The sequence below is a fragment of the Zonotrichia albicollis genome, chromosome 4, assembly GCF_047830755.1.
Source record: "Zonotrichia albicollis isolate bZonAlb1 chromosome 4, bZonAlb1.hap1, whole genome shotgun sequence".
In the NCBI taxonomy this organism is placed as follows: Eukaryota; Metazoa; Chordata; class Aves; order Passeriformes; family Passerellidae; genus Zonotrichia; species Zonotrichia albicollis.
This window is the reverse complement of record NC_133822.1, coordinates 47,130,530-47,146,233: the sequence shown is the minus strand read 5'-3', so window position 1 is coordinate 47,146,233 and position 15,704 is coordinate 47,130,530. Positions and strand designations below refer to the sequence as shown.

The window sequence follows — 15,704 nt, the reverse complement described above, 5'->3', positions numbered from 1 at the left end:
GCAAATGCAAAAGGGAAGGATGGATACCTCTTTGCCTCCCTTCAGAACCATCCTCATGACCCAGGAGGTGCAGTGAGGCGGTGGTCTTAGGTTGAGAGTCCGACTAGCAGGAGGGGCGACCAACAGCCCACTGCAACTGGACGAGCACCCCTTGGCGTCAATGGCCTCGGGCTGTGCTCACTGCGGACGGATTCGCTGCTATGCCGACGAGATAGAGGAGTCTGGACACTTGCTGGGGACCGTCATATTTATTGTAGAACCCAACGTGTCAACCAGGGAGTTACCCCGAACAAGGGGTGCAACAGGGTTATAAAGGGGGGAGGTATTCAAGGGAGGGGTTTATAGAGGACAATAGGGGAAGATAAGGGAGTGAACCTAAGATAATAGACATTAAGGGAAAACCAATAGATACAATGTAAGGGAGGGTCCCCGGAGCCCTAGCCAATCATGCCTCCCCAAGAGGAGAAGATTCTGGTAAACTAGGAGGAGTGGGGGGTGATTGACTGGGCCCAGGGAGGAGAAACAAATCTACTTAAAAGGGAATGAGGGGAGGGGAAATTATATAACTCAAGGGACTGACAGTGACAGTGGCAGGAGTTACTAGGGCAACCGAATAATTGACAACACAATGGCGGGAAAAACTGGTGAGGGCAGGACCGTTACAGAAGATGGGGGAGCAATACAGAAAATAGGGGAGCAATTAAACAAACTAACAGAACACACTACAACAAGAAGGTCCTCCCCACTTCTAGGCAGACCTCTCATTGAAACTTCCCAGTTTAAGCATCCCAGAATTTATTTCACTCCAAATAAAAGATGGGCAAAAGGATCAAGACTTTTTGTTTCTTTATCACACCATCTTGGGCTCCAACTCTGTTCAGCAGAGCATCATTCCAGGTCCTGCAGCATGCCTCATGCAGCCTTCACCAGAAATGTCTAATTAAACTAGTAGGAATATCACCCAGACCTGGGAAAAGAGACTTGCTCCTTGGTTTTAAGTCCATACCTCTGTGAGGAGTTACCACGAAGGAAGAGAATAATGGCAAAGTGCTCGCTGTCCTTTAGTGAGAGCTGCCTCTAATGATATGGCATCTAGGTACAAGCTGCTCTTCAGGTACCAGATATAACAGGACCTCCACCTTGGGACACAGGGAATGGACAGAGGGGATAACAGCCAATGTGCACCCACAGGGAAAGCTGCAGGCTTTACAGGCGGCACTTCTCTTCAAGCTGGAGCATTGGGGTGGCCCCAGCTGCAGCACACAGCTGTGGCCAGCCTGCAGTGGGGCTGGCAGCCAGTCCCCAGTGTGGCAGGCTGCATGGGCACTGCTGTGCTGGCGTTTGGGGTGGCAGCCCCCCAGCATTGCCCTGGCTTGCCCCCAGGCAGCCAGCTCCTGACCACCCAGTCCTACATGTGACAGCCTGAGGGCACGGACTTGCAGCTAGGGTGGGGCAGGTAGGACCGTGCAAAGGCAGATTGAGGACCTGCTCCTGCTCCCAGTGCCCTGTGACAAATTTGGACTTCCACGTTTTTCCCCCAGCAGTGGCAACGTTTTTGCAGAGGAGGCAGCAGCTGTGAATCCACCCCAAGTGTGGGGGGCACAGGGTGCTGGCTGCCCAGGAGCAGCAGCTGCCTGGCAGAGCATCTCCAGGCAGCCATGTGGGTGGGACAGTGCCACCTCCTCTTCCCTGGAGTTCCTGGTGGCAAGCACCCCCTGCACAGCTTTCCTGCAGGCTGCGTGGGACAGCATGTCAGGGCTTGCAGGCAGACTCAACAACAGCATAAATACAACTCTGGTTCCAAGGGCTGGCTCAGAGGCAGGGGGAGCAACAGAGGAGAAGACAGCTCAGTAATTATTTATGCTGCACAGTGAAAAGAATTCTTAGGCAGCTGTTGGCAAGCAGGCAGAGGTACTGAGATAAGCCAGGCTTCATGGTTTAAGAGTTCTGGCGAGCCAGTGACCAAGAGCAGCATTCCAGCCTCTTGGTGCCATGTAGACCCATCTCTGCCAGTATGACAGAAGTTTACCTTCCTCTCTGATGTTCTCAAAGCACATTCTCAACTGCAGCATCCTGCAGAGAAATGTAAGTAAAGAGAAAGATAGCAAACTTTCATGATTATTGAACAATACCTATTTTGTTGCCATTGACAAATATTGAATTCCCAGAGACAATTGGGAAACTGGAACTGTGTTGAAATGGCTGCTGAAGACTTGGACCTAGGCCAGTTGTCCCTTCAAGGGTGCACAACTGGGTACCATGTGCCAATGGAGCTCTTTCTTCACTATCTAAACAAGCCCTGGAACTTCTTCTGGGACCAACAGTGTTTCTCAGAAATCATCTTATCAGACGGTGAAAACTCAAATATCTGGTACCTTTCCCTTTGGGTTCCTAAATCTCCTCCCAATACCTGAGTACCTATGGCAAACTATGACAAATGCAACTGATTTTTTTGCAACATATTTTTCATATCAAAATCTTCCCAAGAAGCTTTTGATATGAAAAATCTCAAGCTTCCCATTTTGATTGCAGATTTCCTAAAGAGACAAGTCCTTCAGTGAAGTCAGTGACATTCTGTCACAGACTTCAGCAGTGCCGTAATTACACCTCTGGAGCTTTATTCTTTATTTTCCTGAATGCCCCATTCACTTTAGCTGTTCTGAATTTTTGGAACAGCTTAATCACTGCTGTTAGCATGGCAAAGGTGGCTGCAGCAGAAACGTTGACCTGGGGCTGAAGGGATCTCCATGGGGGGTGCCCACCTGAGGAAAGCCAGGTCTGGTCTCCACTAAAGCTTCCACCAGGGTGTTTTCAAGTCTCCTAGAAAGACTCCCTCAGAAATGGGCTCTATCTGGTTACAAGGCCAGGGAGGGGCAGGGAGAGGCCTTGGTGTCCCATATCCTGCAGACCTTTCATGGAGCCGCTGTGTTTGAGGGCACTGTGTCGCGAGCCATTTCACTAATGTGTCGCTCCCACCAAAGGCCCGAGGCCCTCCCTGTGACCCTGGGTAATGCTCAGGCTGGAGGGCAAGTGTTAAAGTATGGTGTGTCCTTCCCCTGGGCCAGCCTGAGATCAGATTGCCAAGGAGGCCAGGCTGCAAGTCAGAGGAAGGAGGGTGAGTTATGCAGCCCCTCCACTGTCCACTTTCCATCAACATGCCAGCAACAAACCTATCCTCTGCAGAATAGCCTTGCAGGGGGCCAGGTCACCAGAGAGGAGGAATCCTGATGTGTCTGTCAGGGACTCACCTCCTCTGTGGGCAGCTGGGCTCTGGCACCTGCTGTGAGCCCTCTGTGCTCCATCCCACCCACGGGATGCAGGAATTCCACTGCTGTGCACGCCTCCATGCACACTGAAATACAGGGGTTAATTTCTCCAGCAGAACAGACCCAAGGGCTTTGAAATCATCCAATATGAAAAATTCAAACATTTCCTATGTCCTGAGCCGCAAAATGTAGAAATATGACAGCTTGTCAGGGGTGGGCAGCTACTGAGCATCTCTGGCTGCTGAACAGACTAATTTTTCCTCATTCCTAGCACCACACTTGCATGTGTTCTGTGAACATGAAGGAACTGAACACCCTGAGTAGGTTGTGTGCAAACCTGGGGGCTAGAGATCTCTTTGAAGCTGCTGACAAAATTAAGAGCAAGGTTTCTTGGAGAAGGGAGGCGAAGTATACAAAAACTGAGCTTTCCTCTTCAGAAAGCTAGTAAAGGATGTAGAGGGCTGGAGAAAAAGAGACAGCATTTATAAAAGCTGAGGATTTCATGGGTTGAGAGTGGACAGCAATTAATACAGCTCACTGCAGTTCTGAGCTATTTGGCCCACTGGCATTGTAGCATCTATAGCAACACTGTTAAATAGACCAGCAGTAGTAAATTTAAGATACGGTTTTCCAGCATCATGTAGACAACATCTGGGAGTTGAAAACAGCTGTATCCTGGTATATATCCTCCCCTTTGTGCACAGGAACAGGGGTGGCCCTCATGAGAGGCCCTAAATCTGGGCTAACCCTGCCAGCTCCAGAGAATGCTATCAGTGCTATCAGAAGTCATGCACCTGCATAAGAATCATGCTAAACAAGACCTGGATGCATTGCATCACAAACTGGGAATTCTGTGTTATAAAAGCATTTTTCTTTTCCAAGTGGTACATACAAACCTTGCCACCCTGACCTCTCCCAGGCTACAGGTCAGTGAGGCACTGGATTTTACAGCAGCTCTGTGAGGTCTGGGCTAGAGAAAGGCCACACACAGAGTACTGGCAGACCCATTAGGAGTATCACATAAATACCCTGTGCTCTCAGACCATTCCTGCCTTTCAGTGCCCCGTAGCTCCTGCCTGCAGCACAAGGACAGCAGTGACGGTGGCAAAGGCAAACCAGCTTTCGCCTTAATCAATCACATGTGGAAAGCAATGCTGGCAGCTGGGAGAGGGGGAGACCCATCCCATCTCCTTAATGTCTGTGAATGCTTTCCAGTGACTGCAGCAGAGGTGTGGCAATAAAAGGCCTTCCTGAAGGACCCTGGTGCAGAGTGCTGCTGCAGGGCTTTGCCTCCAAGTACCCCTGGGCCAGCTGGGTGCAGACTGTGACAGCTGAATTCAGAGCAAGCTTCAGCTACGCCGGAATTTCATTTTACAAGGGCAAATCTAATGGAGGATGGCTGCATAGAGACTGAGCAGAGGACGTGGCTGTGGCTGCTGCAGGGCTACCATAGCTTTAGGAGACACTAGGAGACACATCAGCAAGGTGCACAGAGTGGGTATGGGAGCAGCTGCTCTCATCGCGGGTCCCGCTAAATGCTGCAAGCTCAGGGATGAGGAAAAGAAAAGAGGGCTGAAGAAAGACAAAGCATATCCAGAGCTGAGCAAAAGTAAATTACTTCTCCCAAATTCAGCTTGATTTAAGGTTTCAACTTTGAGTGAAAAAAATCCTTAAGTGAATATTCTGAAAATTAACCATTAAATCTGCTTAGATTCAGTTAAATTAAAACATTAGGAAATCAAAGGCAGCAAAATGATGCTTGTAGCCATGACAGATTTGCAAATACATATAATCTTTACTTTTATGCAAGCTTTGCATGGTGTTAGATCTCTGCCATTGCCTAGACAAAAATGAAATATTATATTAAGGTTACCTGCATAAGCATTCACCTTTTTGCACCATGTTTCAGCAGCAAAAGAGATTGCTGAGGATTTTCTACAGTCAGGAAAATTGATTAAGTTATTTAGAATTTCCTTTGAGAAGAAAATACCCTTTGGTAAGTGGCTCTGTGGCTGAAACCAGCGGAATTAGGGAAAAACTAGGAAAACCCCAACCCTGCAAGTGCCACCAAGCATGGATGCTATCGTCCCACCCCTGGGATGACTAGCACCCAGGCCTGGCGACCTCTGTCCTCAAGGTATGTTTGCCTTGCACTTTCAGCTCAAAGCACCAACTTCCCGCAGCCCAATTCAAGAACAGGTCATGCAGCTGTTTCTGAGTTTTATCAGCAGCAGAACTGCAGGTTAAAGGTGCTCTGCAGAGCCCTGTGGAGCTTTCAGACCTCATCCAGATGCTCACTGCAGTGTTAGAGCTCCCAGCACCCTGGTGAGGAATGGCAGCACAGGTGAAGCTGCCAGCAAGCCAGTGGCATGACACAGCCCAGGGGGCTGGCAAGCGCCTTCAATGGCATTCATGACAAAGCTTGTTCTGTGGGGCAGAGGCCTTTGGAGCGAGTGTGGCCCAGGAAGGCTGCTCTGGTCAGATGTACCTAGCAGAAGGACAGAGGTGGGTCCAGAGCCCACCCATCTGGCTCTGGACCAAGTCCCTCTGGGAGGCAGCTCCTGCCTGGGGAGCCCCTCCTCAGCCTCCCTCCCAGATGACTAAGGATGAAGGCAGGGTGGCAGGCAGCTGATTGCCCCATGGCTGCAGTTTCACAACTCTAGCCATCTGTGGGCCAGGACTGCAAGCTTCTTAAGCCCTCAGGAAAACACACAGGAACACTTTCCAAATTGCTTGGGAGTGACTGTAGCAGCTTCCCTGGGGCAGCAGAAGCTGAGTTCTCCTTTGCAGCTGCTGCTCCCAACTGCCTGGGCTAATCTTCAGCACAGGAACAGGCCCACCTGTCATCCTCTCCACTAATGCAAGCTAGACTTTCCTCTTAATGAGGAGGGGGGTGGAGGGGGGAAATGGCTAATTGTTCATAATTAGGAACAATTATAGGAAAATAATGACCTATTTCTAGGACCATTTCATATGGACCATAAATACATGAACATTGTGTTATGGGGTCTTACTGCCATCTCAGCCATCAGATACCCCTCTCTCTTTGTACCCAACAACTCAGCTCATGCCTGCAGAATTGCAGTGTTCACTTTGGGTTCTGCAGATGCATAAGTCTGACCCTTCCTCTGACCAGAAAGAGGCCATCTGACCATCCCTCTCCATCTTCCTCAGTTCTGGAAGGACAGGCAGTTTATTTTAGAGGCCCAGCCCCCACCCCCAAAACAGCAGCCCTTTTCCCAGGCCAGCTGGGTGCCCTGGTGAGGAATGCTGACAATCTGCTGTCTTGGAGCAGAGCTGTCAGCATTACTTCCCTACTGCTGAGCCCTCAGTCGACACTCACATAAAGGATAAGTATGCAGCCCGCTGCCTTGTGACAAGAGCTGTGACTTTGTTTAGGAGCCAAGCACTAGGAAAGAGTACCAGGGAAACGTGGCTTAGTGGAACAGGAAATATTAACAATCTGTGATAAAAATGAAAAAAGCAGCCAGTACACATTTAACTCAGCTGGAGGCACAGCTCTCTGACTGGCTGAGAGTAGCAGCAGCCTCCGAAGCAAACAATAGAGAATAGCTTTTCCAGTTCAAGGCTGACTTTTAAAAGAACAGTAATTTTTCATGTGTTCATCTGCATACAAGAAAAGCCCCTATGCAAAGTCATCTGCATATTGCAGTAGCTGCTGGCACAGGAAAAGACATGGAGTTTTCAGGTCCACAGATCGTTGAAGGAGCTGTTGTGAAAGCCCACAAAGATCCACTCACACAGCCCCACCACTGTCCAGCAGCAAGCTAGGATAAGTGGGTTGGCTCCTACAGCTTTGTCCACCAGTCAGTTTAGGTTTTTCCTGCTAGAAAAACAAGATTAGGATGAGTGTCTCTGACTAAAGGGATTTCTCTCAAAGCTCCTTCTTTCTGAGTGAAGTGGTTAAATGACAGAGAATAGTAGAGAAAGAAAATTATTTCTCCCCCCTTTATTTTCTGTGTTTTAGTCAAAGCAAGTATCAGGCTGGAAAAGCTGCGTTAACACTGGATTCATATCTACAGAGTCCTTTCCAGTTATTATGGGGCTGATAACCTCTCTTTGTCCTTGTAATCCACAGCAGATAGAGGAGCTTAATTGCTCAGGAAATAGGGAACAACTCACAGATCCCTAGTACGCCGTTTGCACAATGCTTAGTGCTGGGAATAGCCAGAAGCTGATTTAATAATCTGAAATCATCCAAGATTCTGCTAAATCCCAAGTGAAGCCCAAGTGTTTCTGCCTTGCTCTTGTCTCCAAGGAGCAAGTAACTGCAATACAATGAATCTTTAAGGCTGGAACTTAGATGGCAAGGCAGTCACCCATTGAGGGCTCCATCCAAGGAGCCGTGGCACTGGCAGGGGGGTTGGACACTGGAAGGTCTCTACCAAGCCCAGGAAATGAAGCAGGCTGTGCGGTGAGAGGCAGCCCTTCTCACACAGGGACAGGGAGCCTGGTATGGATGGAACAATGGAACACTGCTCTCTGGCTCCCAAGGCATGACCTTGGGCAGGCAGCAGGGGCTCTCCGGTCCCGAGTTTCCTCTTCTCCAAAACAGAGATATGATATACAAGTGGGCTGAGGGCCTTGCAGAGAGGTGCTATTGCTGGCACAGAGAATTATCATCCCAGGCCCAGCTCCAAGGCACACAGCAACATGGAGAGCTATTCCCTCAAAGGACCCTGGCTCTGGCACCCAACCCAAGCACAGGGCGTATGTGCTCTCTGAGCTGCAGGTTCACTGCTATACTTTTACTTTTGTAGGCACAAAAGGCCCTAAAGGCTGAGCCTCAAAACCTGACAAAAATGAACAATAATTAAGTAATGTCCTCCTAGATGGTATGCAACCCAGCTCTTGAGCCTAAGTTAAAATTGAAGCCATATGTACAGTCATAAATATCAGAAATATTTACAAAACACAGACAAGATCTTAAAAACAAAAGCAGTGATTTCTTTATCTTGCTGGAAGCCTTACAAAACATGGGGTAAATTGTCTCAATTGAAATATTCTGCTGACCACAGAGGGCTGTATGCTTCATTGTAATGGTTAGTCATTCTATACATATTTTCTGGTTTAGTTAATCTACTATAGCTGCTCACAAACTATTGCAAGGCCAAGATTAGGAAGCAGGGTCATTAGAAATTTTGTTTATCAGAAACCCACTGTAGTCATAGCACAATACAACACAAAAGGCAAATCTAACCCCCATTCAAACAATCATTTCCCCTGCACTGGTGGCTGGCATAGCCAGAGACATCTAAGAGAAGACCAGGAAAGGCTGCAAGAGTGGCTAATTTAAATTTCCTGTGATGAGCCTCTACTGGGATACACATCTCTGCTTTGATGTTTTTCTAAAAGCCTAAACAAAACCAAAAAAACCCCAAGCACTTAAGCACAGAAACCTCACCCCTGGCTTTTTCTACAAGTCTCCTGAGGAAAACTTGTAGGTACTGCAATGAAACCAGGCTGTAGAGGCACAGCACAAGATCCATGCAGACGCCAGCCAGCAGTACAGCCTCACTTATTAGTGCTTTGTAGAGGAGCTGATGTCCCTTTCCTTGTAGATTCACCGTGCACCATTGGGCCAAGATTCTACAAGTAACTGAGCCTCATGCTGAGGTCCCAGGCAGCTCCCAGCTCCTTTGGGTGCCAGGACACCTTGAGGATGTTCAGCTCTTAGCAGGCCCAAAGGCGCCTCTGCTCATCTTCAGCACAGAAGGCACAAAGCAACACTGTGAGAAGCGTGTACCAGGGTCCCTACTTAACACATCAAAAATCCCACACTGGAAAGACAGAAAAAAACGTTACAAACACCCATGGTACTGTTCATGACTTTTATTTTTTTAACACTTATTTCAAATTTATAAAAGACTTAAGCTGAAAATGTTTATGATGGTTAATTTTATTTTTTTTTAAATGTGGATAGGTGTGGAAGTAATTTGGCACTTTCTAAAAAGGACTGAGTTGTTCCTGATAGAAACAAGCACTCAGAGGAGTAAAGGCTTTCATTGAATTCTGGTTTGGGTTCAATTACAAAGAAAATAGTTCAGTTTGAGGTGTGCTTTGAATTCAGTGAAATTGCATTCTGGTCTAGATTTCATCTGGGGGAAGGAGGACACACACATTTAGATTGGCCTTCCTTTGTATTTTGTTTTGCTCAAAAAGCATAAGCACTATTTCAACTTCCTCTCCCCGTCATTTAATTGGGAAATATGAAAGGGCAGAATGTCAGTGTTACCCTAATCACACACCATCAATACTGACACAGATCATAGGCAAAGGTCTTGCTTCTGGGGTTTTAAAACAAAAGAGAAGCAGCCACCATTTGTGAAAAAGGCCAACATCTGTCCCAGTCTGGAAAAATTCTGGTTGATTTCAATGAACTTTGAATCAGATCCAGATAATTTCTCTGTACCCCACATTGTACTTCAGACGAGAAAAAACTTAAGAGAAAATGCTAATAAGACAACATCCCCTGTTAGGAAAATAACGAGCTATTTTCTAGGACCATTTCATATGGACCACAAATACATAAGCAGTCTTATTTCACATCCTCTTAATCAAAAGTTAAAGCAGAGAAGCATGTATTGATGTACTTTTGTGAAGATATCACCATTAGTGCTGGAGCAGAAACAACCACCAATTATAAAACTCTTGTTCTATATTTATGTCCTAACAAAGACACTTACCACTGCTATTAAAAGCTTATAAGGGATACCTCCAACAGCTGTAAGGAACAGTGGGTCCTTGAATAGATAATAAATTTAGAGATGCTTAACTGACTTTTCAAAGCTGCTGAGCACCAGCACTTGTAAGAGGTCAGATCTTGAAGCTATGATTTGCATATCAATATTAAGTTCAAATGCCTATATTTTAGGGTGTTTGCTATTGAAAAGAGAACTTGTACTTTTTACAATAAAAGCCTTCTTATGGAAGAGGTTACTGACATCTCCCCAGTGAAGGCAAGCAGCACCAACATGTCTAGGTCAATGCACCCTGTGTCCCTGAAAGTAATGCACCTTCAGCAGATGCTTGGAAATGAGGACCTGCTGCCATACAAATACATATCAGGGGAGTCCAAGACATCTGAGCAGCTGCAGCACTACAGAGAGCCCAGAGCAGCACATGTTTCTTGTTACACCTAATTTCTTTTCCCATGAAGCTAGAAAAGAACAGATCAGAGTTTATGCCAGATGGTGGAAGTGGTTTTTTTCTGGATTCATTTCAGGTTACTTGCAATTCAATCATAGTGCTTAAGATCTGAGAAAAAGAGAAACAAGGCACATTTAAGGCCTCCTAATGTCACACAGAGCACGGCATTTACAGGTGACAGTGATGAGCCTGAATTCTGTGCCTCAAAGGCCTGCTGTACATGAACTGTGACACGGAGTGTTACAGAAATCAGCTACACTTGGTGTGGGCGTTCACACATCACACACTGCAGGAAGCAAAACTGAGGACTCTGAATCTCATCATGGTGCTATATATATAAAGATTAATTGGAGCATCTGAGTGGGTCTTCAGAGAGTACCTACCCAGGTTCAAAGTGTTCCTCTTAGGCTCTTAGACTGAGCTTAAGACATTGGAAAAGCTTATACCAGGCTTTAATCATCACAAATAGCCCACAAAACAACCATTCTTCCAACATATTGAGAGCTCTTTCAATAGATACCTCTTTATTTGAAATGGAATGTATCTTGAAAAATATGAAAAATAAATCACATCTCTCAGAAATCATTTATGAGTCATATTTACACACAAATTTTTTTTGACGACACTGGTATTTCTGCTCACAAGAGGATATGCTAGAAAACATTTTGTACATCACTGCAGCTATAATTCAGAAGTTGGCATCTGAATACCATGAACCTTAAAAATAGGAATTACTTCAGGATGTCACAGAAACAGCATCCACTTGGTCTTCCTTTTGCCCCAGTTCCTAAATTGTCTTGGTCACAGCTTGGATTTTCTTGCTAAATCCACCCCTTAATTACTTTTTTCTTTTTTATTACAACAAGTAACTTTAACCTTTTTATGAATGCTGTTCCCACTTTTGCTGTCTATATCAAGCATTTGCCTGTGTATGTTTTACCAGCATTTTTGTTTATTCTGTAATGAATTTACTTCAGCCATGTGCTGTCAGATTGCTTTCCGGGTTTTTTGTTTTTTTTTTTTTTTTTGGAAGAGGAAGGACAACTTTATTTATCTGTAAAGCTCCAATAAGATGGAGCATGCTGTGCTGAACCCATTTTCATAGCCATTGCTTACAATGCAGTAACAGTATTAAATCCAGATGTTCAAATGAAGACGATGTAGTAACAGAGGGGCAAGATGAAAAAAACCCCAGAAGTACCTCTTATAACATCAAACAATTTCTTGGTCTAAAATTACTATCAGTCAAGGGAAAAAAAAAAAAAAGTAAACCAAAACAAAACAACAAAACAAAACCCCAAAGCCCTAAAATCCCCACACGCCATGGAATTCAGAGCGTGAGAAAGCTGTCAGACTGTCCCCATCAGACAATTTAGCCTTATTTACACTGACAGGGCATGAGCCACATGGTCCATCTGTCCCCAGGGAACCCCAGCCAATTTGTTCCCATTCAGTTTCCAGGAGACAGTTCGGAGACACGAGGGAAAAGTTTGATCCTTACACCCATCCCACCCACTCAGGCTGGAGGTATCAAGGTAGATTTTGTGATGTGACCACCTCTCACACTAGGAGGCTGGCTGACACCAAAGTTTCCAAACAGGTAACACAGCAGGCAATGACAAGGAACAAAAGTTTGTTGAACTACATCAGTCCCAAAGGTTTTCAGATCCTCCTTTAGACCAACCTGAAACAAGAAACATGAAAGCGGGGTATTGACTTTAACCAGTGAAAAAGAATAGCAAATTTGAAATGAATGTAGTTTCCTCATACCTTCATGTTAATTTTCTCACTAAAATGATCATCTTTAGCTTTCAAAGTACAAGTACTTCCAGAAGAACAGTAAAATTTCAGCTTTAGACTACAGCCACAGACTTTTGTGGCATATAGAGGCTTGCATCCACCGAGGACAAGAATAACTGCCTCTCTCAGAGAAATACATGTGTCTCTGATCAAATAGGAATTAATTCTCATCAGTTACATTTATCCTTCAGTAGGCTAAAATGTATTTTAGTAGGTGAGATCAGCAATACATCTGTATACCTGAAAAGGTGGATTAGTTTCTCAGTAAACTGTTGTTAATCACTGTAAAGAGAGGAGCCAAATTACAGTCTATTTTGTGAGTCTCTGACTAGCTCATTAGAGAATCCCCTTGCAGCTCTAACATCCAAGCGTTAGCAGAATGATAATGGCAGATGTACAGAGAAGTGGAAATTCAGTGTTATGATTGCCAAGCCAGCGAACCTAATCCTAGAAGATGAGGGGCACCTTCGATTTCAATTAATGGCCAAATAGTGATTTAGTTAGTTAGGACAGCTGTAATCCACCACCCCAAGTTCACCACGCAGCCCTGGCCAGGGCCAGGTTGAAAATAAGTGCTCAGGAGTAACTACAGAGCATTGTCAGGGCTTTGATCTGCACCATACCATGCTTTACTTGTCCAGATCTCTGACCCTGACACCTGGAGGAGGGAACAAAAGACAAGGGCTAGCACAGACCTCAACTTACTCCCTTACAGGACTGACTTAATCTTAGAGGGCAGAGGAAGGGACCGAGGGACACCATAGTGAATTCTAACATCTCCCTTTGAGTATCACATCAGCTTTTTGCTTTAAACACTGACAGAAACAAGCTTGCACCAAGAATCTAAGGCTCTTGTCATTTACACAAAAAGCGTTGGATGTGTAGCTTTAAAAGATTTTGTTTATATTAATGTAAATTGTAAAGGGGCCAAAAGCCATTTTCCTCACCACACTAGCTAAAATAAATATCTCCATGGCTTTGACATTTTACTTTGGACCAGAGATAATGGGCCACATGGCTCTGTCCCATTGCAGCCTCCCCCTTTCATTTAAACCCGAGAACCTGGGCAGCGGCAGCACTCGAGGTGAGGCAGCCACCGTCAGAAGGGCCCTGTCCTGGAGATGTCACTGCCCGTGCCCGACGGCCTCCTCTGCACCGGGCAAGGAGCTCCGGCCGGCATCGGCAGCCCAACCCCACTGACTTCTAAGAGGCAGAGAAACACACACCAGCTGTGCAATTAGCCCTTTGTTTTCCAACTTCATGGCTTCGTCAACGTTTTTAGAGGCAAGATGGCACGCCTCTCTCAACATCTGACAGTGCTAAACACCAAAATTAATCTAGTTCATCTCAGCTAGAGAGCAACTTTCAGCTTATAAAAACTGTGACCAAAATAATCCATTTGCACGCTAAAACATACATAAAATTTTAAACTACAGACTGCTTTAATGCAAGACATTAAAAAACCACCATGAAAATGCAACACAGAGTCCAGATCACTCTGAAAACTGAGCGTGCAGAGGGAGCCCTGGACTTGGAAGCTAAGAAACATTCATGAACACTTCCCAGCCCTGGCCCACCAGCCTAGGAGCAAGCACACCACACAGATAGCTGGAGTCCAACTCAGATTCCTGTATCACAAAAGAAGTTGGTCAGATTCCTTCAACTCATACACTAAACAGGTTGGTTTCAATCCCAGAATGACAAGCAACATTGCTTTTTTGAATAGCCAAGCATGAATAACGTTTTATCATCTTCCACCACGTTTAATATTAAAAAAAAATCAATTAAGCCCCAGTCTATAATTTTTGTTCTCATTAGAGAAAATATGTTTCATATGCAGTACAGGTTTCAGCCAAATTTTGAAACACGCATCACATTTTCCATGCTGGTGGAATATAGTGTAGTTTGGGTAAAAGATTAATAACTTTTTGTCAAATTGCACACAGTCAAAGTACCCAGAACTTCTCCATTCTTTTAGGGAGCTTACATGCATATTGTTTTTTTCCTTTACTTTTTTGATATGGCCTACATTCAGAAATGTCTTGCAAATAAGCCTTAAACAAAACAAAAAAAAAAAGGAAAACAAAACCAAAAGAAAACAACCCTAATAAATAAAATAAAATACATTAAAATAAAGTTACAGTACATCATGTCTCCTAGAAGTCCCATCACACCAAAGGATCCTTTCCAAGGTTCATAAATAATGGATTTGAAATGCTTCTCGGCACCGAGGGCGGCAAAGCAGCAGCAGCAGCTGGCTGAGGTTCGGGCTCTTGAGCCGCTTCTCTCCGCTCTACCCGCACCTCCGGCGTCCGCCCAGTTTCTGAGCCCCTGGGGCAGGTCCGGCACGAACGCGCTCTGTCCCTCTCCTCGGCAGCGCTCCGTGACCGTGACCTGCAGCGAGAAGAGAGCACACAGGGCACCCGTCAGGCGAAGAGGCGGCCGGGGCGGGCAGCCCCGCGGAGCCGGAGCGGCGGAGCCGGGTCCGTACCTGCGCTAGGCGGAGTTGGAGGCGCCGCGGAGCCGCGACCCGTGGGGCGCCGCCAGATGCTGCTGCTTCTGCCGGGTGGAGCGCACGGCCAGGATGGCCTGGCGGTTCTTGTACTGCACCATCTGCAGCGTGATCGCCGCGTTCCAGCCCTGCTCCTGGGCGCACCGAAAGTCGATCTCCTTCCCCTCGGCCATCACCACCGTGAAGTACACGTACTTGCCCTTCCGCTCCACGCAGTCCACCGTCTTCATGTTGGAGAAGTGAAGCTCCTTAATCTTGGCCGCCGGCTCGGCCGGCTGCTGCTGCTGCTGCGGCGGCGGGGGGTGCTTGGGGGGGATGAGGAGCAGCCCCTCCTCGGTGAGGATACAGCGCTTCTTCTTCCAGAGCTGCAGCAGCCCGTCGCTCCTCTTCTCCAGCATGCCCTCCTTCACCGCCTTACAGCCGCTCTCCAGCATCCTTCTGGAAGGGTTCGACGGCCTCCGCCCGCAGGGGCTGGGCTCGGGGTGCAGGCGGCACCAGCCGAGCACTCTCCGCCGGGCGCCGGCTCCGAGGCGGAGGGCCGGGAGCGCCCCGGCCCGCAGGAAGCGGAGCGGCTGCCGCCCGTGCCGCGGCGTGGCGAGCGGCGGGCGCTGCCGGTGCGGGCGGCCGGGGTTGTCGGCGGGCTTTTCCCTCCCCTCCCGCTTTTGAATGCGCCTCTCCCACCCCAGAGTGACACCCAGCGGAAAGAGCGGCTCCTCCCGCCCGCCGGCCGCGGGGAAGCCCAGCGCGGTGCGAGCAGCGGGGCCGGAGGCGCGGCGGGGCCGCCCGCCGGGCGGGGCGGGGCGGGGGCTGCGCTCCCCGGCAGCGAGCCCGGCCCGGCGCCCCGCCCAGGGCTACGGCACCGCACGGCTGCGGAGGGAAGGGGATCCCCGCCGTATCAACCAGCGCTAGAATGATACACGGAGAATACCAGGACACGGCAAATGCCCCAAAGTGCT

At 47.4% G+C, this 15,704-nt stretch overlaps 1 protein-coding gene across 1 annotated transcript; it reads right to left on the bottom strand.

Annotated features, from left to right (window-relative positions):
• Window positions 1–10,871: 10,871 nt before the first annotated feature.
• Window positions 10,872–15,326, bottom strand: PHLDA1 (pleckstrin homology like domain family A member 1). The gene is made up of 2 exons (XM_074539709.1): window positions 14,728–15,326; window positions 10,872–14,630 (listed from the first exon to the last, which is right to left on the bottom strand). The coding sequence occupies exon 1, from the start codon at window positions 15,180–15,182 to the stop codon at window positions 14,733–14,735; it is 450 nt and encodes a 149-aa protein (XP_074395810.1). The 5' UTR covers window positions 15,183–15,326; the 3' UTR covers window positions 10,872–14,630; window positions 14,728–14,732.
• Between the last annotated feature and the right edge of the window lie 378 nt (window positions 15,327–15,704).